This window comes from Ixodes scapularis, unplaced genomic scaffold, assembly GCF_016920785.2.
Source record: "Ixodes scapularis isolate PalLabHiFi unplaced genomic scaffold, ASM1692078v2 ptg000854l_1__unscaffolded, whole genome shotgun sequence".
Lineage (NCBI taxonomy): Eukaryota > Metazoa > Arthropoda > Arachnida > Ixodida > Ixodidae > Ixodes > Ixodes scapularis.
In genome coordinates this window covers 146,049-171,445 of record NW_024610056.1, presented here as the reverse complement: position 1 = coordinate 171,445, position 25,397 = coordinate 146,049, and the positions used below count along the sequence as shown (strand labels likewise).

General features: G+C 47.5%; 2 protein-coding genes across 3 annotated transcripts in view; one reads left to right on the top strand and one right to left on the bottom strand.

Moving 5' to 3' along the window:
- LOC8032116 (DNA-directed RNA polymerase III subunit RPC1) overlaps nucleotides 1-5,926 on the top strand; it is a 45,378-nt gene extending 39,452 nt beyond the window's left edge. Inside the window, exon 7 of the mRNA XM_029979828.4 lies at nucleotides 3,810-5,926. Coding sequence (XP_029835688.2) covers nucleotides 3,810-4,340 — 531 coding nt within the window. The 3' untranslated portion in view covers nucleotides 4,341-5,926. The remainder of the gene's footprint in view (nucleotides 1-3,809) is intronic.
- Nucleotides 5,927-6,866: 940 nt separating this feature from the next.
- Nucleotides 6,867-25,198, bottom strand: LOC115319827 (ubiquinol-cytochrome-c reductase complex assembly factor 1). Of its 2 annotated transcripts, XM_029979829.4 has the most exons (8): nucleotides 24,880-25,198; nucleotides 24,721-24,807; nucleotides 24,141-24,213; nucleotides 20,352-20,409; nucleotides 18,960-19,074; nucleotides 16,755-16,835; nucleotides 12,145-12,258; nucleotides 6,867-7,053 (listed from the first exon to the last, which is right to left on the bottom strand). In XM_029979829.4, the coding sequence occupies exons 1-8, from the start codon at nucleotides 25,024-25,026 to the stop codon at nucleotides 6,955-6,957; spliced, it is 774 nt and encodes a 257-aa protein (XP_029835689.3). In that variant the 5' UTR covers nucleotides 25,027-25,198; the 3' UTR covers nucleotides 6,867-6,954. The 2 variants fall into 2 exon arrangements, with proteins under 2 accessions (XP_029835689.3, XP_029835690.3); XM_029979830.4 differs by lacking the exon at nucleotides 24,721-24,807 and having other exon boundaries at nucleotides 24,880-25,149.
- Between the last annotated feature and the right edge of the window lie 199 nt (nucleotides 25,199-25,397).

Sequence of the window (25,397 nt, the reverse complement as noted above, 5' to 3'; positions counted from 1 at the left end):
TTGGTTTCTTTTTCCAAGGCGACCGAATCGCGCGGGGAGGCAGCGGCTCTTGTCTTTGTCTGCCAAGGAGAACCTCCTTCTACGGAGGTGGCTCGGACGAATCGTCGTCACCGGGTGGCGTAGGGCCTGGGCGGACACGGACGTCGGGGCACCCGGGGAGTCGTTGAAATTCCTCAGAGTGTGCTAGACATGCCACGACTCCGGGAAAAGCCTTTTACCAAAAAGAGGCTCGGCTTGACCGCTTTATTAGGGCTTTCGTCGGAGTATTTCCTCTTTATCACTATAGTTCCACCCAACCAGACAGATTTTTGTGTAAGACATTCCAGCGTCAGTCTCTTTGTCGCTCAAATTCTGCCTGGAGTACGTCTCCGTCTGACGTGTTTACTACGTCCCGATTTGTGATCCCTCCCCTTCGGTCTGACGACGGCAGACTCCCGTCGTGCCGCTACCTGCCACAATCCTTATGGTGGCAAAGCAGCAGACGTGCAAGTGGCAGACGGCTGTTCTGCTGCCTGCTCGTCGAATGCGTTGAAATGCAGAACGCCAGCGTCCGGCATTTGTGTTTGAATGCGTTCGATGAGTGGGGTGGACACAAAGCCAGCTCTGCCTGCACCCACTAATCAGTCGGAGCCTCGTTTCCTCCATCAGTTTCTGCCCGCATAGTCTCTTCTGCTGGGACTCCCGCAACCAACCTCCGGGAATGCGACGTCCAACAGCATGCCGCACCGGTGTCTGTGACATCATCCGTCACTACGTCAGGTCCACTTTCAATCTGGCTAGAAAAAAGTCGGGATTCATTGGATTTTAGTCGGATTAATTTGATTTAAATCGCTATAGCCAGAAAATAGTGACTATATTACTACTTGTATTTCTAAACATGGCAGATTGATTGATCAATCCATCCAATCAGTGATAACAATGCACAAGAAACAATTACCGTAAATTTGAGGTAAACTAACAACTTCTTTTATGTTAACCTTGCCATACTAGAATGAAAACAGCTCAATTTTTTTAGTTGGAGAAAAGCTTTATTTGCTTTTCTTTCACATTCCAATTTGCTTGCATAAAACACTACCTTCTAGTTTTTTTGGTTTTTTTTTTAGTTCTGATTTGTTTGCAATACTATGTTACGTAACAGTAGGTAGAAAGAAAGTGCAATGCTCGGATTTGCTCAAAAAACAACTGCTCTGTGCTCATGTTCAGCTCGATATAAACCTTTCTTGCCCCACGATTCTTTGGTTTTAGTACGTACAAAACAAACGCGCATGAAATTAAAAAAAAATATGGTAAATAAAAACTATTTTCGGCATTATTTTTGCAGGAAAGGTTGGATTTAAATCATCCTAGTAAAACTGGTTTGATTTAAATTACCATTTCAATTGTGATTTCAGTCATGGTTTAAGAAAGGACATAAACATAAATTCAATTTTTTTTTTCTTTTTTTAGTATTGACGTTTTCGGTTTTAAAAACTAATTATGCACCCTTACACTAAATCTCATAAACATGTGCCAAATAGTTACGTTGATATAAGATATTTTCAACACATTGTGAGGCAGTAGCAAAGTAAACGAGTTCAATGTTTGAATGCATTTTTCTCAGTTGCACTTTTTGCTGCAAATTTTGTGCGGAGGAATCTTTTGTTCCAAGGTAAAAGTATTCTGATACCACAATCAAGATGTATCTCTGAGCTGACATTTACTGGGGAATCAGGCTATCTACTTGATTTTGTTTTAAATTGAAGTCCTCATTGAGAAAGAATTGTGTTTTCAAAAATTGACATAGGGCAGATATGCATCTTATATTTCGAGGTAATAACTCTTCAAATCCTTGCATTTGAGTTATAAAAACTAGATGGCCCCAAGTCCCACGTCCCCCACTTTATATTCAAGCAGTCAAAATGGTGCTCAATAGCTTCCTTTGCGTATCATAGATTTCTTAACAGAGTGACACATCTTCTCGTATGGAAAGTTGTCCTAAAGAGCTAAAAGTTTGCACCGACATGTTAAAAGTTTGCACCGACATGTGACGTTAAATCTCCCCTGCTAATTTCATTCCAATCACTGGAGTAGTTCAACCTCTAGCCAGTGTCCCCCTTAGAGGGGCACTGACATATCAAAATCATATTTCTTTTTATTATTTAAAACAATTGCACCATCAATATTTAATTTTCTTTTTTTTTCGCGTAAAATTAATTTTTGGACACGCATGTCCCAATCAGACTATTTAATTTTTTTTTTCCATTCAGTGGCTTTTTAAGTAACAGGTTTGTTAAAAAAAAAAAAAAAAAAGCTGCGTTGTGCAGGCAACTTAAACGGCCAGGAGGATGTAGTATTGGGGGTTAGTCGTCGAGACAAGTTGAATAATGAAGCAAAGTTTGTTGATTCGCTTTCTAATTAGTGAAACGAGACATGGTTCCAGTGAAAAGCTTGCTGAGCATCATCGAACACCACTGAATCAGTAAAATTTAGAGACTGAGCATGCGGGAAGCACAGTAGTACGCTCAAGTTTCCGCTCATGCAAAACAGGCACGAGGCTGGGGCTAAAAAAAGAGACGAGAAGACCGCGTGGGTGTGCATTGGCAGCCTCACCCCTGCTGCCTGACTTTAGTGCTCCATGCTTCCCACAGAAGTCCTTCTACTATCGACTGATTTTGGTGGTTTTCAATGACACTCGGGACGTTTCCAAATGGAACCATGTGTTTCAATAGTTAAAACGTTAATCAACAATTTCAGTTAAGTAGCCGACCGACTGCGACGATCAGCCCCCTATACTAGGTGCCTCTGGCCGTATAACTCACCCGCACAAGCCACATTAGCGTAGCCTTTCACGGCTTTTTTCAAACCTATCTCTAGCGTAGCCTTTCACGGCTTTTTTCAAACCTATCTCTTAAGGGCAAAATTTCGACGCACGACGCAGTCCTACATCGTGCAGTGTTATAACAGACCTTGATTTTGACCAAGATTGTGGTCTGTCGTAAAAGGAGTATGTTGTATACAGATATGAAGTTGAGTCAATGGTATGCAGACGAAAACCAACCGACCTTCACAAATTTGTACGTTATATCCAAAAGTCTGTTGTAATGAGCTTAGACTGTATCGTCTGAAGCGCCTACACTTAGAATATTACGATGCAATTCTGCCAGAAAGTTCATTAAACCGGCCAAAGAAGTCGGAACAACTCCACGGTCACCAAAATCCGGCCAATCTAGCGGGCGACGCGCGGAGCAGCGCAATCAGTGTTGCTGTGTGGACATAGCCAACACTACGCAGAACATCAGCAACTGAAAGAATTTTAGTTTTCTCTCTCGTCCTCGCGCTCCGTGCTTCAAAAATGAAGGAACTAAGAGTGTGCAACGCGCCAATTCGGGCCAACAACACCGTCTGCCGCTTTCGTTGACGACATAGCAGACGTCTCCTTACCTCGTGATGGCCAATAGTTACAAGCAGGACCAATGTTGTCTGCCGCAAGCAAGGTTTCGTTTCTCTTTGGGATTTTCCTTTAATTCACGTTTGCAAGAAGACTGTTGAACATTTCAGAAAACGAATGACATATCCGTTTATTAGTAGTTTCGACACGATAATCGCCCATAATCCTAGACATTTCCGAATTAACTGGAGTTGCCCTTTAAGCTTAAAAATAAACGCTCCATATGAAGCGCGTGAAACTTTCCCGCGACCATCATGCGACATTCCTTGGGCATTGAGGCTCCATGCCGCTGACACAAAATCCCCGAGGCTGGTGCTTTTCATGCCGGGCGTTTAGAACCTAGGCAAACCCAACGAGGCTGGACACCCATCTCCCCACCCAGGGCCCGACGACCACCTACCGGCTGCTGGTGGAAGGGGACGGCCTGCGGGAGGTGATGGCCACCTATGGGGTGCTGGGCACGCGCACCTCGTCCAACAACACGTCCGAGGTGGAGAAGTGCCTGGGCATCGAGGCGGCCCGGGCCACCATCATCCGCGAGATCGGCGTGACCATGGAGAGCCACGGCATCAGCGTGGACCGGCGCCACCTCATGCTGCTGGCCGACCTGATGACCTTCCGCGGGGAGGTGCTGGGCATCACCCGCCACGGCCTGGCCCGCATGAAGGAGAGCGCCCTCATGCTGGCCTCCTTCGAGCGCACCGCCGACCACCTCTTTGACGCCGCCTACTACGGCCAGGTGGACGAGATCACTGGCGTCAGCGAGAGCATCATCCTCGGCGTGCCCATGGGCATCGGCACTGGCTTCTTCGACATGGTGCACCGGGTCGACTGGAGGCCCCTCGCCGAGCCCCGCAGGCTCGTCTTCGACCGCGACGAGTTTCACCTCAACGTCGCCGCCGCAAATCGGTGATTCCGATTTCGGCCGTCTGCAGTTTCGCGTGACCCTCGCCGTAAAGTGACTTAAGTTTCCGATGGCCGTGGTTTTGCGGGAACGATGGTGTGAAGCGACGCAGTCTGGGAATCCGTACGTTCGCGTAAATGTTTCGGCTTTCCAAAGTCGCACATTGAACATTGACATTAAGCGATTTATGTTCTAGCTGTCCGTGGCATCATGTGAAAGCTGATGAAGGTGAGTTGTGTGCTGGCTGTTTCTACTGTCGTGTGAATGTCGCTGTGCAACGACTTGTGTCTTGAAGCATTCGTTGGTTTTCCCGCTTATGTATATTTTTGGTTGAGACTGCTCCAGAAACTGTACTGGTTTCATGTCTGTCACCAATCAATATTTTTGGTGCAGCCATTGTCTGGTCGTGATGCTAGTAAATATTTATAAAACTAGTTCTCGCATATATACTGCCTGCATCACTTTTTTGTTGTTTTTTTTCTTGTAAAAGCCAGATATGGTGTGTATGTTGTGCCCACAGAAATGAGTCCGGTCTGGCTTTTACAACCACTGTCAAGACCAGTTACAACTAAGTTGGTCATAACGAAATAGTGGCTACAGCGAAACGATTTCCCATTCCCTTTTGCACTTCCTTATAACCGAAGTTGGTTATAACGAAATATGGCAGATATAGTGAAGTGATTTCCTATTCGCGTTGACCTCTTTATAACCGGTCTCGACCGTATAATGGACTTGTTTTTTTGTTGCATGGATTTCAGACAGACAGACAGGAACCGCCAATTTCTTAGGTCCTTGTGGACATCGAGCATTTTTACTGGAGACGCAAGTAATTGAAAGTAACTGCCTCTTTTCTACCAAGTGTAAGGATTGCTTCGTGAGGATTATTGCTCTCGGGCATTTCCTTTTGAATGGAGCACAATTAACGCGGGAGCCCTGGTGGCGCTACATCGGGCAATCTAGGGTCATGCTTCCCTACAGCACGGTTTTTCCTCACAATGTCACCTGTATTTGGATGTTCAAGATTGTTTAATCAACGCAGGGGTCTGCAAGCGCAAATAAGAGTGGCACTGTCTCAACCAAGGCCGGGAAGCACGAGAGGGGGGGTTGCAGATGAGCACGGCACATATCTGCGTGCAAGATCACGTGACTGGGACGTCGCATGGTGACGCGACACGATGTCGCGTCGGGACGACGTACAAAGCCAGTCGTACAAACACCTCCCCACACACAACTTCACACTTTTAAGTGACTTGACGGCAACCTCTGCCAACGTCGCAGTCCTTCGTATAACGTGTTCTAGAATTTGGCCGATGACACACATTGTGTTAAAAGAAATCCTGTTTTCCAGCCATTCCACCAGAGGTTGTTGTTTAACGACAAACACAGTGTGTGCAACTCAACAGTAAATTTATTTTCAAAACCAAGCTCTAAGACAGCTTTTTCTTTTTTAAAAAGACAATGAAGACGATTTTATTAAATTTTTTTAAATGGTGTTTTTATGCTTCTTGGGAACATAGCATGCTGCCCAATTTTTTGTAGACATTTGTGACGCGTATTTTTGTGCCTACGGAAGAAGTAAAGAGACCGAAACTGAACAATCTCCATTCTCGTTTCTGGGCCTCCGAAAACGGAGGTGACGCAGGGAGTGACGTCAAGTGTGAATAGTCGGTATCGGTGGTATTTAGGAGATCGAGACTCTGGTTACCGCGGTGGGTTATAGCAGTGCGGTGGGGCGGTCGTTTCGCCGAATCTGTCAACATCGACGGCAACGCCGCTTTCGCGAGCGAGTTCGAGCTTCCGTTCAGTGACCGAACACCAATGGAACGGGAGTATGTGCGTGGCGGCCACTGCCATCACCCGACGGAGACCGCCCGGCCGGCAGCCCGCATGCCGAAGGACGGACGCGGGGGAGATGCGGAGGGGAAAGCGGCAGCGATCCGGTCCTTCCGGGATCCGGTTTCTCCGCGGATGTCCTCTTTTCGCCGTCAAAGAACACAAAACTAGCGTCGCCCGAACGAATACTGGTCTTCAGTCGACCGTTGGAACAGCCATCTACAACTACCATTTTGCAGGATACTTCCAGTACCGTGTTCTTTCTAATTTTATTTTGTTTGCCCATAGTTGTTCGTTGCCCGCTTTGCGTCCAGCGTAGCAAAGCAAAAAACAATTATGCTGCTTTATTTACGGTTTAGTAATCATTTTTGGTCCGATTTATACTTTTCATGGTTATTCAAGCGGAAATTAGAACAGTATTCCTAAAAAATCGCGAACCAAAACGTGACCGAGGGCACGTTTCTCGTTTTGACCAATCGCTGACGTGTCTCTTGTGACGTCGCGCTCCTTGGCCCCGCATCGGTCACGTGAGCTCCGCTTCTCCTGGCTTCTCCCGCAACTCTCGGGGCGTCGCTCCAGTCGATCCCGGTACGATTATTACCGCGACTGTTCAATTGATTTGCGCGGCATAGAAGGGCCGGTTTCGGCTGAAATTTGGGCAGCGTGACATGAGACGTGCCTGGAACCCAGTTCAATCGCCAAAAAGATGCGCGAAATTGCCTTCATTGTCCCTTTAACATAGATCGGTCTCTAGTTAATCTATTCGTGCATAGGCCGATATCTGCAAAAATCACTGCAGGTTGTCCGGGCGGCATTCGAGAAGCGGCGTCCACGACAGGTTGTCCTCCTTCGTGAACTCGTCGATCGTCATGCCGTCCAGCCTGTGCATCTGTGGGACGAACCAGAGGCCGCAGTGTCACATCCCGGGTTTTCATTTCCCAAATACCATAAACATTACGGGAGAACTGCCCACGCGACGCATTTCAGTGTGGTTCATAAAATACTTTTCTCAACTATGAAGTGTATCACCAGAGTCCTTCGATACACTACCGGTCACGCAACTTGTCCGTAGCACATACTTGGTACGCAACCATGCGCGGCACCACCCGCCCTTGACGAGGGGGCGCCGCCAATCTAGCCGGTGCTACTGGGAGTCTGGCAATATGGCAATCGAAAGGTGGTGGCAAAATTTCGAGCCCACTCCAAACGAGCCACCAATAGATCGTAATGATGCGTTGAACGGCATTTCTCATTAACGTGTCTTCGGCTCTACCTTGGTCAACTGAAACTTTTGCAACATTCTCTGAGATCATTCTTTTTGCCTCAAAATGAATCCTCAATGCCACTATCGCCATCAAACTTCAGCACTGGAAATAGCGTTGTTGAGCACAGGCACTGCAAGCCGATACGCTCGACAATCTGGCTCTCCTTTGCTCGGAAGAAAACGCCTTTTGTTTTGAAAGGAAAAAAGCCTATTTCTAAATTTTGTTATTAGACATCAATAAAGAATGACCGGTGCTCGCATAACATGATCAATAATGGGCATAAGAAAAGTCTGTGTACGAGAAAACATTTTTTAAGACTACTCGGAATCAAAAATTTGGGGTGGCTCACCGAGGGTGGGGTGGCCAAATGAAAGCGTCCGGGACAGTGGCACTCCTGGTGGCAGTTTTATGGCCCTATACACCAACTCATGTTTACAAACCGGAGCGCCCCTAGCGGACGCCACCGGCGCCGCGCATGCGCGGTGGATGGTGGGCAAGAAGCCCGCCGTCGCCCATAAACAAACCATTGAATTGCATTGTTGTCGGCGTCGGTGGGAGTCCCCGTGCTCTTTTTTGCGTTGGAATTGTTGATGCTGCGTCCTCCTAACAATGTCTGACTACTTGAGCGGCTTCAGCAAAACTAACGAGGCAAAACTTTGCGTGAATAATGTGACGTGCGGCGATTCATTTCACGTGGACGCCGCAGAATGGGCGCTAAAGCCTGACTCCCACGATGAGATTCTGCTCGCTGTTTTCAGACGCGACGTTGCTCGGACTTCAAAAGCGTGGACCGTAGCTGAGATGGTGGACGTCGATACTGAAAACCGCAAGTAGAATCGGGCAATACAAGTCGGTGATGGCCACCGGTAACAATAATGATAAACATCTTGTATCTGTTTACACTTAGCCTACTTACCCCAACCAACCTTCAAAAGTGTTTTGAGGCCTGCACTTACTTCTTATCGCAATTACCGGGTCAACGTTTGGTTTACGGGCCGCTGTCGTTTGAACGAGCTGACGACAAAAAGCAGCCAAGTTTGAAAGAGCAGACGACAGTTCGAACGCATGCGTAATGGGGTACGGGCAACAAGCACCGCGTCCCGTGTCAACAAACCACTCGAATGTCACGTTGTCGGCGTCTCTGTGAGTCTGCATACTCCTTTTCGCATTGGAATTGTCGATTCTACGTCCTCATCGCAATCTCTTGCCACTTTAACCGCCTAAGCGAAATTATCAAGGCTCGTTACGCCCCTAAACTTTCCATAAATAATTTGACGTGCGGCGATTCATTCGCATGAACGCCGCAGAATGGACGCCCAAACCATGATGAGATTCTTCCAGCTATTTTCGGTAGCGACATCGCTCGTGTTGCAAAAGTGTAGAAGGTAGCGGCGATGATCGACGTCGATACTGAAAATCGGAAGCGGGAACAGACCAAGCGTAACAAGTCGGTGATGGCCACCGGTACCAATGATGAACATCTTGTATCTACTGTTTACACCGAGCCTACTTAAGTCTTTTGAGGCCTGCAATTACTTCTTATTGCAATCACCGGGTCGAAGTTTGGTGTAGGGGCCGCTTTTGTTTGAAGGAGCAAACGACAAAAAGCAGACGTTTGAAAGAGCAGACGAAAGTTCGAACGATCAGGCGGCCGTGTGAATTTGAAGACGCACTGAACCCGTGGGTGGTTCGGACAACTTGGCGGTTTTCTCTCGTTTATGTTGGAACAAAGCAAATACATCTGGCGACCACAAAGTTTTGCCCGCGCACGCAATCGTAGTTCGACCACGACCAACTAGTTCGACAGCGTCTGGTTTGCCCTTTTCACGGCTACTATCCACGTTCTCGGACGAACGGAGGGGGCAAAAACACATGAAAACTGATCCTCAAACTTTTCCAGACTGTCTTGGTACAACCCCCGTCGCAGCTTTTGACGAGAAGGCAGGTTTTTCGTCTTGTTTCTTCCAAGGGAACACAGGAATGCATGTCTGGCACGGCGACTTCTGCCCACCGCCCCAGACCGGAAGTGCGTCCGGTGCACCACCACCGCGGCGTGAGTTGAGTTTGTGTATATTAAACTTTGGCCTCAAGTTTTGTGACCAGTAGCATATTGAAGTGTGACAAGTTGGTAGCGCCCCCCTCCAGTCCGCCCGTCTGCGGCCGCCTGGCTCGGCGGGCAACATTGTTCACCTCACCAATAAACACCGTTGAGCACACGCTGCTCCGGTCAGACATCGTCCACCCTCAACCAGGCTGCGTGTCGTCTCTTCTCGGCAGGTGCTTCGGCCCCCTTCGTCCACGTTCCAGAAAGATCGTGACATGAAGGACTATAGCTATTAAGGGGGGAGGCTGGTCTTTAACTTTTGGTTTTTATTTTTTATTGATAGTGCTGAAATTTGGTGTACTGATGTATTTCTCTGTGATGATTTCAAATATGCAATTAGTTTTCAGATAGCTTTACTAGATCCTGAGTTACGAATAAGTTTGTAATTTTAATTAAGTCCTCCTTACGGGTCGTTAGTGTATGAGTTTTCAGAATATATCAGAAATTTTTATAGAATTGTATTCCCCAAGACATGTTTTGTGCGGTGATGCTATTTTTGTTGCTTTATATATCTGACAATAATTTTAAATAATTAGTCACAAAAAAGATATAGCCTCCCGTTTTATGCAACTTGATTGCAAATGTTTTTTACCGATGTAATATTAAATCAGTTTTAAAATAGCATCACCGCACAAAACATGTCTTGGTGAATGCAATTCTATAAACATTTCCGATATATTTTGAACAATTTTATGGTAACGGCCCGTAAGGAGGACCTAATTAAAATTACAAATTTATTAATACCTCAGGATCTAGTAAAGCTATCTGAAAACGAATTGCATATTTGAAATCACCACAGAGAAATACATCAGTACACTAAATTTCAGCACTATCAATGAAAAATAAAAAACCAAAAGTTAAAGACCAGCCTCCCCCCTTAAAAGCAGAAGCCATTGCTCGCACCCCCGCCGCTTGAAGTTCATAAAAAAAAAAGCTGGGTGCGCCATGTCTTGGTGGGTTAGCACAAGGCATAGAAAAAGCTAAAAAAAAAAACGCAAATTTCTGTGTACGTATTTAGTGTGGCTGCACAAGCGATCCATTAAACTCATTTAGTTTCAATGTTTTATGCCAGAAATGCTCACAGAAAAGTTTTCCTATCGCAGTCGATTGCTTGCATATGTGCGATAAACACTGCTGATCAGCATACAGCGCGAACGTTCCGCGAAAGCACCGTTTCTAACAGTGCTGTTCTCTTCAATATAAGTAGGCGCAATGCTGGGAAAGCCGGCAAAGCGCCTTGGAAAATACTCTGTGGTTGGGCCAAGTCGGGCAACAATCGCAAGAAGGAGGCCCTTGCACAACTTTCTTGTTTGGTTTTTAGATGCGTGCTATCAACGTGGGTGGAGGCGTCGTTGATGCATGCTGTGGACGGCACCCCCAACATGGAGCTCGAAATGGGACGCTTTACAAACGTCTGCATGCGGCGCGTTCCAGCAAATTTTTATTTACCCGTTGGCTTTGTCTCAAGCATTGCACAACCTTATTAACCGCGGTCGCGACGGGAGAGGGGGCGGGTTTGCAGAGACGTTACTTCAGTGGAGACAGACTCTGACCTTACACTCCGCAGTTTTGTTCCAGGATGTGGGGCATTCGCTGACCTGGCAATCCCTGAATGGGTTACTGCTTGTGTTATCTTTCCTACTTTTTTGTCTGAAGAAACTATTTTGTAAGCAAAAGCACCGTTCCATTTTGTTATCTCCATTTTCCTCTCGCACATACGTATGACTTCAGGGCGAGCTCTTTACGCCGGCAAAGCGGAGGAAGGAACGCGGCTGCAGGGTGAGAGCGCCGGTCCCAGTCGCAACAAGAATCCTAGTGGAGTAGTGCCGTGCAAAGCGTCCTGGCGAACCTTTTGGCATCGAGTTTTGGTTTAGAACTTTCCAACTTCGCTTCGCGGTGTCCAGTAACGATCGAATAACAATGCAGCATTTTTGAACGCACAACTTTTCCTCGAATTTATACCACCATAGGTGCTGCCTGCAGATAGGGATTGAATGCTGGGCCGGGTCTTTTCGGGCTCCCGACGTGCAGGTAAGCGCGGGACTGCAATGTACGTGGCAGAGGAAGAAGTGTACAGGGCCGACCATCCTGTTCCGTCGTCTTCTCAATGTCCCAAGCTTCTTAAATGAATTGCGAGCCGGGAATGTCTCGCCACACTCTGCAGCAGATGGTCGCCAGAAACGTACGAGACACGGCCGGCCGTAATCCTGGCCGAGCCTAGGCAGGTCTTTACGGCCGCCGGAGGTCCCTGCTCAAACAGAAGCTCTCACGAGGATGAGCGGGTGCAATGCGAGCGAGTGCAGGCTTTATCTTTGCGCAGTGCCGAGACGCGCCACTTCGTCCACGAGGCAATCGAAACCGTGCCGCTCCTCTCCGTGGCCGAATGCAGCCCATAATGCAATGCGCACAGTGTTACACGACGAGATTTTTGGAAGTGGCCTATCGACATTACGCAGCAACCAACCGGCGGTTTGAGCGCCGGTTCACGAACAACCGCTTCGGTGCGATGGTGGACGCAGCGCACGACGGAGCGCGGTTTTGGGCGGATGCGAGCGAAGGCGTTTTTAATGCTACGCGTTCTTTGGTCCCCGTTGAGCCGCCGCCTTCTCACCTGTCGCCGGACGTAGCAGACGAGGGTCTCCAGGGCCGAGGGGTCGTTGCCCTCGCACATGAGCATGACGCGCCACAGTGCCCCCGCCAGGGCCTTGTCGTCCCCCTGGGCACCCTGCGGGGAACGGAAGCACAATGTACGGCGTGTTTCGACGCCACCGCCCAGTATACTCGAGGCCCGCGAGCGCCCTCCACCTCCCCCGTGGAACGTCCAACTCTGCGATTTGACCCAAGCTCGAGATCGAGCGTCCCTTGACATGGCGCTGGTACCTAATCTGAGTCTTGGCCCGATCTCGCCGCGAGGACATCAAAAGTCTAGTCCGCGGTTTCGATTATTCTAGGTGGTGTAAGTTTTGAGATGCGCGGGGTATTTGTTTGTGAGCTTTCGGGAGCTCCGGAGTGACGCTAAATTCGGTGGACTCGGTATGCCCCACCACAATGCTTAGATCACCCGCTCTGAAACACTTTTGTCGAGCTAGGAGAACGTTTTCTCTAGAGGCAAATTGAAGCACCAGAGGTGCGCTGCACATATTAGGGGTCAACCAATTGGATCACCCGGAGAACCTAATGGGTGGACGTGAGCTCAGAGAAGTCGCCGAATGAGTCTAACGTAAAATCCCGAGAGATGCCCCACTCCCGAAAGGTGGCCCACCCCTACGTTTTGCTTGATTTCATCTATTTTTTTTAAACACCGAAAGATAGCCCACTTCTAGTGGGATCCATGATAGCCTCGGCGCGTAAATGTGGCTAGTTAGCTGCGATGACTGGGAAGCAGTCATCTTTACTTCCTTGTCCCTCGCCACGATAACAAGCTTGGAAGGAAAGCATGACCTAAAAATATAATGGTTTCAACTTTTCTTAATTGTACACTGAAAATTAGCCATCCCCATATTTTCACCCGATTTTTTCTTGATTTAGGTAGGCTATCTCTCGGGATTTTACGGTACTTTATTATAAAACCGCACAAGTGCTGAACAATTGTACGACTGGAAACGCCAACTATGCACGAGACCTAGGGGTCGTATGATTTTGGAATAATTAAAACGCCACGTGAAGGGTGCACCATCTGCTAAATTATCGAAATATTTCACGACTCGTTCCCTTTGAAACTTGCGATTTCTTTTCACTTTGCCTACTCCTACCTGTGTCAGTGCTGCTTGTGGGGACAAAATTTAGTAGGGCAGAAACCAGCATAGTTTCCAGACCAGTGAATAGTTTATCTAAGGATCCTGGTATACATAGCAGGAAGTCATTCCCCACTGACTGCAAACCTTCATTGGTAAGAGTACAACAATTTAGAAACCAGGACCTAAAATTGCTTTGTTTGGTTCAGTGTTTCCCAAACTGGGGGTTAGATTCAGAGAAGGGTCCCAAAGCTGCCTGGAAACTCGAAAAAATAGGCGGCGTCGATCGAAACAAAGTAACAGGTCGCAGCTCAACATTGTATTCACAAACTGTGCTCTAGCTCACTTTAGTCATTAGGATGCCTGCCTACATGCATTTCTTTTTCTTTCACCCTGTTTGCATTAACATTGAAATGCAATTTCAGCGTCGATTTTATGTCTTACTGTTGGCGCACCGAAATTGAAAAGCTTGCGGCACTGCAAAAAGCCCCAAGGGAGGAGTGGCCACGGGATATCTTTTTATTTTTGACGCGCCACTGGCAGCACTTTGGGAGGCACCGATTTAGAGCGTAATCCTTTCATGTTTCTACATTGCACAAATGTTTCTGCGACATTTCTTTAGAAAAACCTAGCCCTATACGCTTTCTCTAAAATACATTTAAATCTTGACGTGCAAAACAATTTTCCGCCTGGTAGAGACTTCTTTCCTCCTACAATGTTGCGGGCAGAAATTTCGTAGCTGCTCGTTTCCTCTGCCAGAGCACACTTGTCTAACGTCAAATGTAATGTTTTCCCAGCACTGCTCCACGTTTTCACGAGAAATGGGCTAAACTGCGTAGCAACCCAGCAAAAAATGTTTTCTTTGTACCTCTCGATCGAGATAAGTTGCGTTTCGTTTTACGCAACAAGGATGCAGCAGTTCACCTTTCTGCTAAACTGACTGATTCCTGCCATCTATCCAGGCGGGTTAAATTTTGCATATGACGTAATAGAGCTAGGATAGCTGTACGGCATACAGCCATCTAAGCTATTCGACCAATCTCGATAATGCACCAGAGAGTGCAAGCTTCAGACCCAACGGTGAAATATTGAGATGCACCAGGCTGCTAACGAAATGCAAGCAGATGTAACGAATTCGTTCTCTCGAGGGCTAGTATGCCGATCGAAACAACCGACAAAAGTAAGAAATAATCGAACAAAGGACGTCCCCCTTTCAAAGAAGCAGCTTTCCAGATCTACATCGTTTATGAAAACAAATGCTAACTGAAAAGATATCACCAATTATGTAATCGGGATATTTCCCCAATGACCGGGAATACTTTTTGCAAAAGGGGACGCAAAATAAATAAATGGTTCCTTCGGGGCAATGTTGGCGTTGGCTGCAATCGTCGACACTATTCAGCCAAAACTGGTAACCTACCATAAAATTCCTTAAAGCCAACCACCCAAACTGAAGAGATAAATCGGGAAAAACAAGAGGTGGGCCATCTTTGGAGATGAAACAGCAAACTTTTATGAAACGTTAATGATAAACACGGGGGCACCCGCTACAAACCACGTGGCACGGGAACTGATACCGCAGATTACGGACGTGGCAAACTTGTGTTTCACAATGCAATGAACACGTAGGAATTCGCTACGAGCTCCTGTGTCACGGGGAGCAGTACTGCAGATGCAGTAGATTCGCGGTGTGCGGCGCGACAAACACGTGGAAACTGGCTACAAACATACCACGGGAACCGGTATTACGCACACAGATCGCGGATTGAAGACTCATTGAAGCTGAGGCGCAATTGAAAAGACGTGACGAAGCAATGGACAGCCGAAAAACCAAGTGAAGCTGACGGAGCAAGCAAGCGGATCAGTGCCCCGTAGCAGACGACGGGCCGACGCAAGCAGCAACGGCGGGAGAAACGGAAAGGGGGACAGAACGCTGGAAGAGAACCCACCGCGCGGCCAGTAGCTGTCGCACTTTCTCTTACGCACTCCTCGAGCTTTGTTCAATCACGGGTTGGCAGCTGTGACATGGGAAAACGCCGAGCATGCCGAAACCTTGCGGCAGGTGCCATTTTCAAAGCCGCGAAAAAGAAAGAAACCACGTCCAAAACAAGACCAAGATGGCGGTGCCCGGCCAAGCGAGTCGGAAGCGGTGAGTGCGCCAAATAGGGTTGATTTTGGTCTTTGACAGCCGCTTACAAGCCAGCCGCGCCTCCCGTAAATAATATTTTTTTTTACATTTTCTCCGTGAATTAGGTGCTCATAATTACAGAAAAGGTAATTAATGAGATGCACAACCCGAAAATATGTTTTTTCGAAAATTTACGTTTTTGCAATTCGTTGGTTTTCAAAGCCCTCAGCTTTCTTTAGGTCGAAATTTTTAGCGGTGTGGACTATCGAGAGATGCAAACTATATGAGGATTCGTTCTTTTCAGGACGATTTATTACCGTGAGACACGATTGATTTTGTGAATGTTAGATTAGCGTAAAATCCCATAAGGCCGCCCTCCCCCAAGAGATTGCCCGTCCCGTTTTTCTGGCTACATATCCGTAACAGACAAATTCCGAAACATTGCCCACACCCCGGTTCGACATTGCACAATGTCTGACAGCGCATCAACCGCACTATCTGCGGTACGTGTGGCAAGGGAGTTCATAGCAGGTTCATGCGTTTTTGTATGCGATCTCCGCACACGATATTGGTTCCCATGACGCGAGAGCTCACCCTGCATGTTTCTTGCATCATGAAATGCAAGTCTACTGCATCTGCGATATCAATTCCTATAACAGTCGAATTCGCAGCAGGTTCCCGCGTGTCCATCGCAATCGTGTAAAGCAAATCGGCTGCGTCCGCAATATCTTTTACAATGACACAACAGTTTTGTAGCGGATTCCTGCGTGTTTACCGCATCGTGAAATGCAAATTTGCAGTGTCCACGATCGGCGGCGTCAGTTGCCGTTTCGCGTGGTTCCTATAGTTGGTTGCAACTCAAGAAGGTAGGGCGAGGATAAGACGGGCCCGGGAGGAGGAAGCAGATGGAACGCTGGAGAACAGAGGGGAAACCTCCTTTTCTCTTTAGCGTTCCTCCTCCCCTATGTGTCCTACCCTCGCCCTACCCTCTTGATGTGAAACGGACTATAGCAAATGCTCCAGTGCTCTATAACATTTTTATAAAGTCTCGCTGTCGCATCCCCAAAGATGGCCCACCCCATGCTCTTCACCATTTATCTCTTCGTTTTGGGTGGGCGTCTATAGGGACCTTGCGGTATGTTAACGATGACTTATACACGGCTTTTTTTCATGAGCCAATAAAGCGGGTATTTTTTAAAGTATGCTCCGTAGGAAAACGCTTTAGGAGTGGAGTTTTCAAGAAACTTCTCCTTTTCGGCCAAAATTCGCACCCGCGGAATATATGGCGGGTGCGAACCATGGTACGAAAAAACAATATATTGCTGCCCATTAAAGGGCAATGAATAGAATGTGACGTGCCTCGTCGTACAAGAGAAGTGCAGCGTTGAAGTGGTCGCAGAGGTCTTGCAGTGCCTCCCTCTTGATGCTGGAACTCATGCTCTGCAACAAAGAAGGGCACGTTCAATGCAATCTAAACATGGATCGACTAACAAAAAACTATCAAATAGGATAGAGAAGCAAATGAGAAAGCACATTCGTTTCTTACATCTTTCTGCATGATCATGATTGAAACATCACATGCACCCTATTTTCAACCATGAAGGGTCACTACATTTGACTCTTACGCACTTATTAAGACCATATACCAACACATACCTTTGATTAAAAGTGTTTCTCGCTACCGCCGCTAGGGGATTCTTTTCAGCTTCAGGTTGGCCAAAAGAGCATGTCAAGCCCACTTTCTGTGTCTGGCGCACGCCCTGGCTCTGCCCGCGCCTCTCATTGACCAGACTCTCTGTATACACGGCTCTGAGCCCCATCGAGCGTGCTTCACACCGAGCACCTGTGCACTGCAGGGAAGCGATACCTGCCAGCTCTGCGGATAATGGTTCCCCCCAGGGCACAGGTGCTTAAAGAGAAGCGCATCTTGTTTGCCGTTGTTTACCTCGTAAATAGATCAGTCAATTTGAGGAAGAGTTAAAGCACGCGTGGAGCGTGCGTTCAAGTTCCACCTCGTGCAGCAGACGAAAAACTGGCGATCCAAAAACGCACACGATTTTCTTATCATCAGTGTTTTCGCAGATGATAGAAACCTGGTAGACGTCCCCAAGCTGCTTGGAATGTCACCGTGTCAACTGTCCCCTAAAAGCAGCGTCGCTCCGCAAAATTACAGCTCCAAGCTCGGTGCACGCGTAGCCCGTCAGATTTGGCCGAACCGGATTTCCCTTCTGTCCTGTGCCTAGGAATTCAAAACTTTGCAGCTGACGAATGGAAAAAATGGTGTATGGAACCGAGGGTAGGAATGGTGTATGCTAAAGTTAAAGGCAAGGACGGGTGAAACCAGAGGAGGTTAGTGTAGTTTCAGGGCACAGGTGAGTCACATTGCCTCCGCTATCGTGTTGCCCAACCAGTCGCCAGGTATCTTCAACGGCCAAGGTGAAGCACTCAACGCCACCAAGTGGTGAAGCTTATAACCATGCCAGCTTCGCCATAGCTTGTCCGTGCAGGGGAAAATGATGTCACAATGCACCTCCCGCGTCGCACTTTCCAATGGCTGCTCTTCCGAGCTCTTGCCAGAATCGGCTGTTTAGAAGGATAAACGCAGCCATCCGTTCAAATACAAGCGAGCGATTGTCATTAGCAGATAACTTATTTCTGAACGTGAGAGGTATATCTCAATTCCCATTTGAGTATCTCTTAGAAACGATGTCTGACTGTACAATATGATAAATATGCTTTCGTGAACAAAAGCCTTCTTGTTCTCTAACCTCAGTTCATTCACTCTTTACCACTATTTTATTTTGTACCTAGCTACGTACCAACTAACCCAGCAACATACTTTACTAGAGTACAAAGTGTGCCCCATACACACCACTATCACTTCTCTGTAAGTAAGAGAGCTCTAGAATATATAGTCTTTTTTTTTTAATCCGTCGGCAAGTGTGCTTTTGTGGCATCCTGCCATTCAGAGATGTTATGTGCAAAAGTGCATCCCCTCCAGGACACTTTTCCCATCGATCACATCTCAATATTTCGCACCTTGGAGATGAACTATTACTAGAGGAGCTCAAATCAAATAATAAAACACCCATAGTACTCAATGCTCTTGTCACCAGAAAAAATGCAGCAAAAGCAGTTAAATTGCACAACTGAGGCCATCACTGTAGCAATCCCCAATGCCAGCAGGACACCATGTTTGACGAGGGCGACCGCCGTGCAGCTTTATTTCTCATGGCTCATCAGCTTGCGAGAAAAAGCAAAACAAACTTAAAACCAAAACTATGGTTCTTCGGCTATCCGTGGGACGATGCAACGTGTTCCCGCGTGCCAATTTTCAATTTTGGCGGCATACAGAGATCAGTGATTACGGGTGATCGACGGCCCGTGGGCGTGGCACGGAAAGAGCTAACTTGGACCGCCCCAAGATTACGGGATGTGTGACCAAACTCTCAGTTCCGCAGCACGTTCCACCAATAAGTAGATCAAATACGATAATTGTCACCTTTTGCCGTGGAACTTTAAGACATCAGAGCCCTCGTGGTGGTTTGTGCCCGACCGACTTACGCCGAGTTTCTTGAGACGGGCTTCGGTGTCGCTCCAAAGACTTCTCACAAGTTCGCTCTGAAGGTAGGTTGCCCTGCGCTCGTCCGGCTCTGCCATGGCCCGCGTCATGCACATCCTGCACCGCCGAGAGGATCAGCGGGAAGACCACAAATGTCAGCGAGAGAACCACATGCTGGCAGAGGTCAAGGGGAAGCAAACGACCGCAAAGGTCAAGCTCAAATCGACAGAAGCTCTAAAGGAAGCAGGTAGCTCCGAATCAGCATTCTGCCGCATCTGCGCCGACGCAGGGGGGCGTGCCACGCCACATTTAACTTCGGCGCAGGCGGCATTGGCCGGTTTGCTCGAGAGTGTAGCCGATACTAGACACTGTAGCCTCGGTTTCACGACTCGCAAGAATGCTGCAGGAAGCTACAACCCAACATACGAGAGCTTTTCAGTTTTGTGGGTCAGTACACTTTTACGTGTTTTGTTTTCAAGTACAATTTAAAAAAATTATCATTATTATGATAGCAGTTTTTCTAGAACTGCTGACAAGCCGAACACTCCTATGGCAGCTGGAAGGTTGTGCCTGATAAAGACACTCGTAGCTACCCAAGGAACCCACATGGGTGATGCACCTGAAACACTTACGGAAACCCACACAAAACGCTGAATGAGTCGAGGAGGCTAGTAAGGACTCGAGAAGCAACCTTTTGGGGCCCCAATCTACACGGCGGGGCCAAGCGGGGCGGGGCGACCGAAACGTTGCCACCCGCTGCAACTGGCCAGCTCCGCCCCGCCGACCGATCGCAGTGGGCGGCGAGGATGCGGTCCCTCGGTTTCGCCGTGTAGGTAAGGGCCCCTGGAAGCGTCAGGGTGATTGGGTCACTACGGTGGCTGTAACATGCTTTCAACCGGCGTGCTCAGCGTCCCAAAGAGGCGACGAACGACGTCACAGGGCCCGGTGCGTTGGGCTGTTGGACACTGAAATCCTGGCCAGTGGCCCTAGAAGCTTTGGCAAAAAAGACGAGCAAAGGCGAGAGTTGCAGCTGCGTCCCAACTCCCGGCTGCTGAAGTTGGGTCGTCGAGTTGGGAAGCGACCCGCAGATGATACACCGCACCCGTTTCCGCCGTCGTACCGCCACCAGGAACACAGCAGGCGATTGTACGACGCTTTTGCGACACTGCCAGGCGGAAAGAAACCCAAACAAGGACACGATGAACACGCTGGTCAAACACGCGTTCCCATGGTGTCTCCAAGAAACTCCGCTTCTTCGGAGCACTGAAAAAGCTGCGCCTCTCGGTGAAACGTGGAGTGCCGCTCTTGAAGCTCGCGGGTCGCTTTCCAACTACTACGGAGTGTTGCACCGAAGGTCACCCCCCCCCCCCCCCCCAAGTCAAAGGTCCACTTGCCAGAGATGCAGCTCCGTGACGAAGAACCAGGATAGAAATGTATCCGGTAGCTTGAGATCTGCAAGGCGCGTTTGAAGGGGTCTTGCACTCCCGGAGGTCAACAGATTCCGCGAGGCAAACGACCAACAAACTCCGCACGCGGACGGCACGAACACGTCTCCCCGGCGACGTCCGTTACACATAGATCTGGGTGGGATGGAACGTAGGGCAGGATTTAAGGCCCGTTCGCACACTCCCAACTTTTTACGATCGTTTGCTAAACACACGGTCCAGAAAAACTTGTTAAAATCTATAACGACTAGAGGACACGCCGGTGCTACCTTTCGGGTAGCCGCGGAACACTCGGTGATCCCATAGATTTTTTTTTATTTTTTCGCGCATAATTTTTTTTTTTTTTTTGTTCGAAAAACTTTGGTTAATCTTATAAATGAGAGTTTCTTCTATGTAGCACGTACAATTGACCTCGCAAATACCGCAAAACCTTCGCTCTAGTGAAATGCAGCTCCAGGGTGACCGCATAGATGGTGCCAGCGTGCCTCTGTGTTCTCTGGAGAGCCTGTAGTACAGAGATTCCAACTGCTCGACCAGGACCACGCGGTGTATGAGCCGCATTTGCTATACGAGCAGCGAGGAGGCGACAAAAGCATCAACCGCCCCCAGACGTCTCCGCCTTCTGCCCGCTTTTCTCCTCGCCACCCAACAATGCAACACGTGCACACTCGCGACCAATCCCCGTCGGTGGCGTCCGCCATTGAATTGCGAGTGCCCTCCACGACTCAAGTTGAACCCTCTCTAACACTGAGGCTCTCCAGAGTTCTCTCGTCGCGAGAGATTTTAAGAGGTTTTGAGGCACTCAATCTCGACGAGCGTCGGCGTGCGGTTGTGTGTCACTACTGCGTGATACACTTTAGAGACCTCAGGTTGTACTGCACTGGCTCAATTTCTCATCTACAGTGTAAAGCAGGGTCGCTCTACTTTAAGGGCAGATCGACGCCGTATAAACACAAACGTCAAATTTGGTTTTTGGTTTGGACAAGTGCAACCATGTTGCCCCTTGTTGTATGTCCCTTGAACAGAGTCGGGAGAGTGTTGCCCTAGTGAGATTTCACTGATCATGACTACAGTTTGCATGTTACAAAAGCTACGTGGGGTATACTGTGTCAAACATGTATTGTTCCAAAGTAATGAAACTTGTAATATTACCAGATGCAATCGCTGCGATTAGAATAAATGGTCAGTTCTGTCAAAAGCTCTAAAACAATAAAAATTGGAACGAGTGATTCATCCCAAAGCAAGAATGAGGGATCAAACGAAAGGGGACCCACAAGGGGTGTCACAAACTTTTGTCAAACCTGAACCTGAGGTTGGACCTCAAGGCTCAACTAGTTCGGCAAACCTTCAAACTTTTAGCAAAGTTCGGCAAACCTTCCAACTTTTAGCAAAGTTTGGTGAACGTTAACTTATGGACAATGTTGCCTGACACCTACACAAAAATATTGAATGATTTGGAAATAAGTAATTTATAAAAAAGTTTGTTTTACATTTCATAAAATTATTATCAACCTTTAGACAGTATAAAAGTAAATATCTGTACTTTTAATGCTTTGATTAGTTCTTTAACGTCAATGAATGCTGCACTTTTCCTCCGCAACGTGGCGTCAACTAGTTTGCAAATTTTTGTGTATGTGCATGAAAGCCAAACTTGGTGTTAAAAGTTCGGAAAAGTCTAACTTGTTAGAACTCGAACCTCGGCAGGTTTGCAACATTCCTAATCCTAACCATTATTCACATACCAGTTTAAAAGCAATAAAACAATGTACCCAACAAATATTGCACTCTCTCCCCACCAGGTGAAGTTACCTCGTTTGTTGATTTTCAAGCATCTGCACAGAGGTCAAACTTTAGTCGAAATTTTGTGGAACTTCGCTATAGAAGTCTGAAGAAGTTTAGGCTAATGAAGAGAGCCCTGTGTGGATAACAGCTTGATTATCCGCACCCTAACTGCATCCACAATGTTCTTAGATTATTGTATTCGCACCCGATCCCGCATCCGCATACTTTGTATCCGCATCCAGACTGCATCCACAAAATTCGGAACTACATCCGACCCACAATCCGGGCATTCATTGTACATTAAAAAATCAAGCGTGAACAGCAAAAAGTCACTGGATGTGGTTAGGTACCAGCCATATAACACATTCTTTGTTAAAAAGCATCTAGATGATACTTCATAAGCCATTTCCTTATATTTATAAAAAAAAAAAAAAACTTTTTTGAGTCAAAATACAGTAAAAGTTATTTCACCGAATTTATATTAGAAGTGATCATGCTTTCATACACACTTCACGTCGCTGGAAAAATTATAGCACTTCCGAGATCGTCCTGGGAGTCAGATACACTCTGCCCAGATTATGCGCCCAAAAAAGACATTTTCATTTTTTTTTTTTTTTTTTGCTTTGTAACACCAACATTATAGCACTGCAAAAGTTTATTTATGCACTATGCTAACTTATTCTATTGAAGGGATTCGAATTCCGCTCAGAAGGGGGCATCATTTTGCAATAGGGCACCAACATTGAGACTTGAGCAATTTCAGTTGAACCATTGCATCCCGATAAAGGGCAATCTTTCTTTATTGAAACAGTGAACGTGCAATGATGTTTTAATATAGCTGCCAACTATTGGTAACTCCAGCAAAATCCACACCGCGTAGCGGCAACGCCGAGAAGCTGAAGAGAGGAGGTCGTTTTGACTCTGTCGTCTGCTATCGCTGCTTGGTTCTCGAAGGCAGCTTAGAAACAAACATTGTTTCCAGTCAATATTTGTATGCTTCTGTCATGCCATTCCTACGCACTGACTAGAAGAGGGTTTCTATCATCGAAAAATTGCTTTGCTTTTATATGCAACACCAATTTTAAGGTGCAGTGCAAGAAATTTATGGTGGTCTGTGTGCTGAATGACGAAAACGACCTCCTTTCGTCTGCCATTTTATCTGACCAACGTGCCCCCTATAATTCGCTGGAGTCGCAAATAAACCCTCGAGCGTTGTGCACTGGAAATGACTGAGCTTTCTTCTTTGTGTTCTCGTTTCAGCGTGATTGCTTGCGGTCTTTTTGTTTGTGACCAACACCGGTTCGAAGGCTCGCCGCTCACGAAAGAGGAATGTGTGGCTCCACGTGTGGCAAGGGCTGCAAATAATACCACGCATGTCTTGCGGGAGCAGTACCGTCATGTTCCGTCAGACGGTTCTGCAGGCTCCAGGCAGCGCGTGCTCCAGTTTGTTTTTCTTTTCTACAAGGAGGAAAAGAGACTTCTACTTTCTTGTGGCTTGTACGTTTCGGGATTCCTTTGGCCAGGGGACGTCTTCCGCCCTTTCCGTGATGAATAAGAACACACCTTCCCGGAGCGATTGATGCCCGTGCATTTTTTTCTAGGGCGTTTTTGGCACTCTAAAGTGATCTTAAGTGAAAATAAGGTCCTTCCTGGCATAAAGAACATTTGTCTCTCCGATTGGCCACTTTCTTCTGAGAGTATCTCCCGAAAAACATCCCATGATACGCAGCCACTTTTCGCTCACTCTGCGGTCGCGCATGTTTCTTGGCTGGCAAAAATCTAGATCCGCGGATATCCGCAGCCCCGTGCATCCGCAGTCCGCCAACACTGATTCATTTTTATCCGCCAGTTGACTGCGAATATCCGCGGATATGCAGAGCACTCAAACCTCCGCAGGTTCGCAACACCAAACCCAAAAGATGGACGAAAAAGAATGAGCTCGAGTTTATTACTTACACGTAAAGAAGGTGGCGAAGTCAACTCTGTCGACGCAGCTCTCGTAGATATACACTGCCGCCTTCCTGGTTTCCTGACCACGATGAAAGGAAACATCAAACCTCTCGGGACTCAAAAGAACCTTCGTGTGAATTGGGTGTACTACGGTTGATAGAATGCCATTTCGTCGAAGCACGTTTTAGAGAATGGGCACGTTTTATCGAAGCACAGTTTAGAGAAAGGAGAGCCTCAGTTTAGAGAATTTCCGTTTATCGAAAAAGGGACTCTATTTAAAAAAAGGTTTTCTACTTAGCGCGTGTATCACTGGTGCGCGTGTTAACCCAAGCCCCCCGCTGCGCTCCCGCCGCTTCGCGGCGGCAGTCTGCGGCGGCTCATTACAAAAATATTAACCCATCTGACTTATCCGCACACGCCGCTTCGCGGCGGCCGAATTCGCTAAAAGGAGGCTCATCGCCATTTTCTCTAAACTGGGTTTCTCTATAAAGGAATTCGATAAACTGGGGTCGGTAGACGGCTTTCGCTAAAACGAGCTTCTCTAAACCGCATGACTCCGGTGTGAATCCCCAGCGCATTGACTCACCACTTGCTGCGACGTGTACCAGTTCCAAGCGTACTTTAGCCTCTCCAACCGCGTGTTTTTGATGCTGGCTAGGGGCCGGATTGGGAACTATTCAGAGAAAAGAACCGGCGTTGCATGCGGTGTACGACGGAAAGGCTCGATTTGGGACAGCATACTCGCCTCGCGAGGCGCGGCCAAGTGAAATACACGGGTTGTCTGCAACGAACTGGATGCTTCCATGAGACTGGGCAGCCTTCTGCGGCACTCGTAACATAGGCTGCGGGTCAGGAGAGGTCTCAGGGAATGAGAGAGCGCCAAGAGGTTCATGATCGCACGCAGAGGAGAAAGTTTGAGGGTCGTATGGTTATGGCGCAGCGCAGCTACCTGGTCGGCTATAACTAGTGATGGGACGAATCTTTATCCAAATCGCGATTCGGTACGATTCGGAAAAGTAGCCGAATCTCAAGCGATCGGAAAAGTTCGGAAAGATTCGGAGCGTTGCCATGGTTGCTAAATCACGTTGATGAGTGTTTCAACCAGATCAGTGGTTTCAACTTTCTGTGATATTAAATTCACTAAATTCTACAAAGTGCACAAAATAATATTGTAATATAATATCACAGTAATAAAAAAAGTTCCGCTTTGTTTATATTATTTTGGATGTTTTTCGAGAACGGTAGCCAGACATTGTGGGAAAT

Bases quoted from the DNA above. Each gene is read 5' to 3' on its own strand.
- LOC115319827 (XM_029979829.4), bottom strand. From the start codon at position 25,026: ATGAACCTCTTGGCGCTCTCTCATTCCCTGAGACCTCTCCTGACCCGC. The intron at 19,075-20,351 runs GCAAGTGGACCT...TCGGCGGTGCAG, and splicing joins GTCACGGAGCTGCATCTCTG to GATGTGCATGACGCGGGCCA. The intron at 12,259-16,754 runs GCACGTCACATT...CGTTCCCCGCAG, and splicing joins CACTTCTCTTGTACGACGAG to GGTGCCCAGGGGGACGACAA.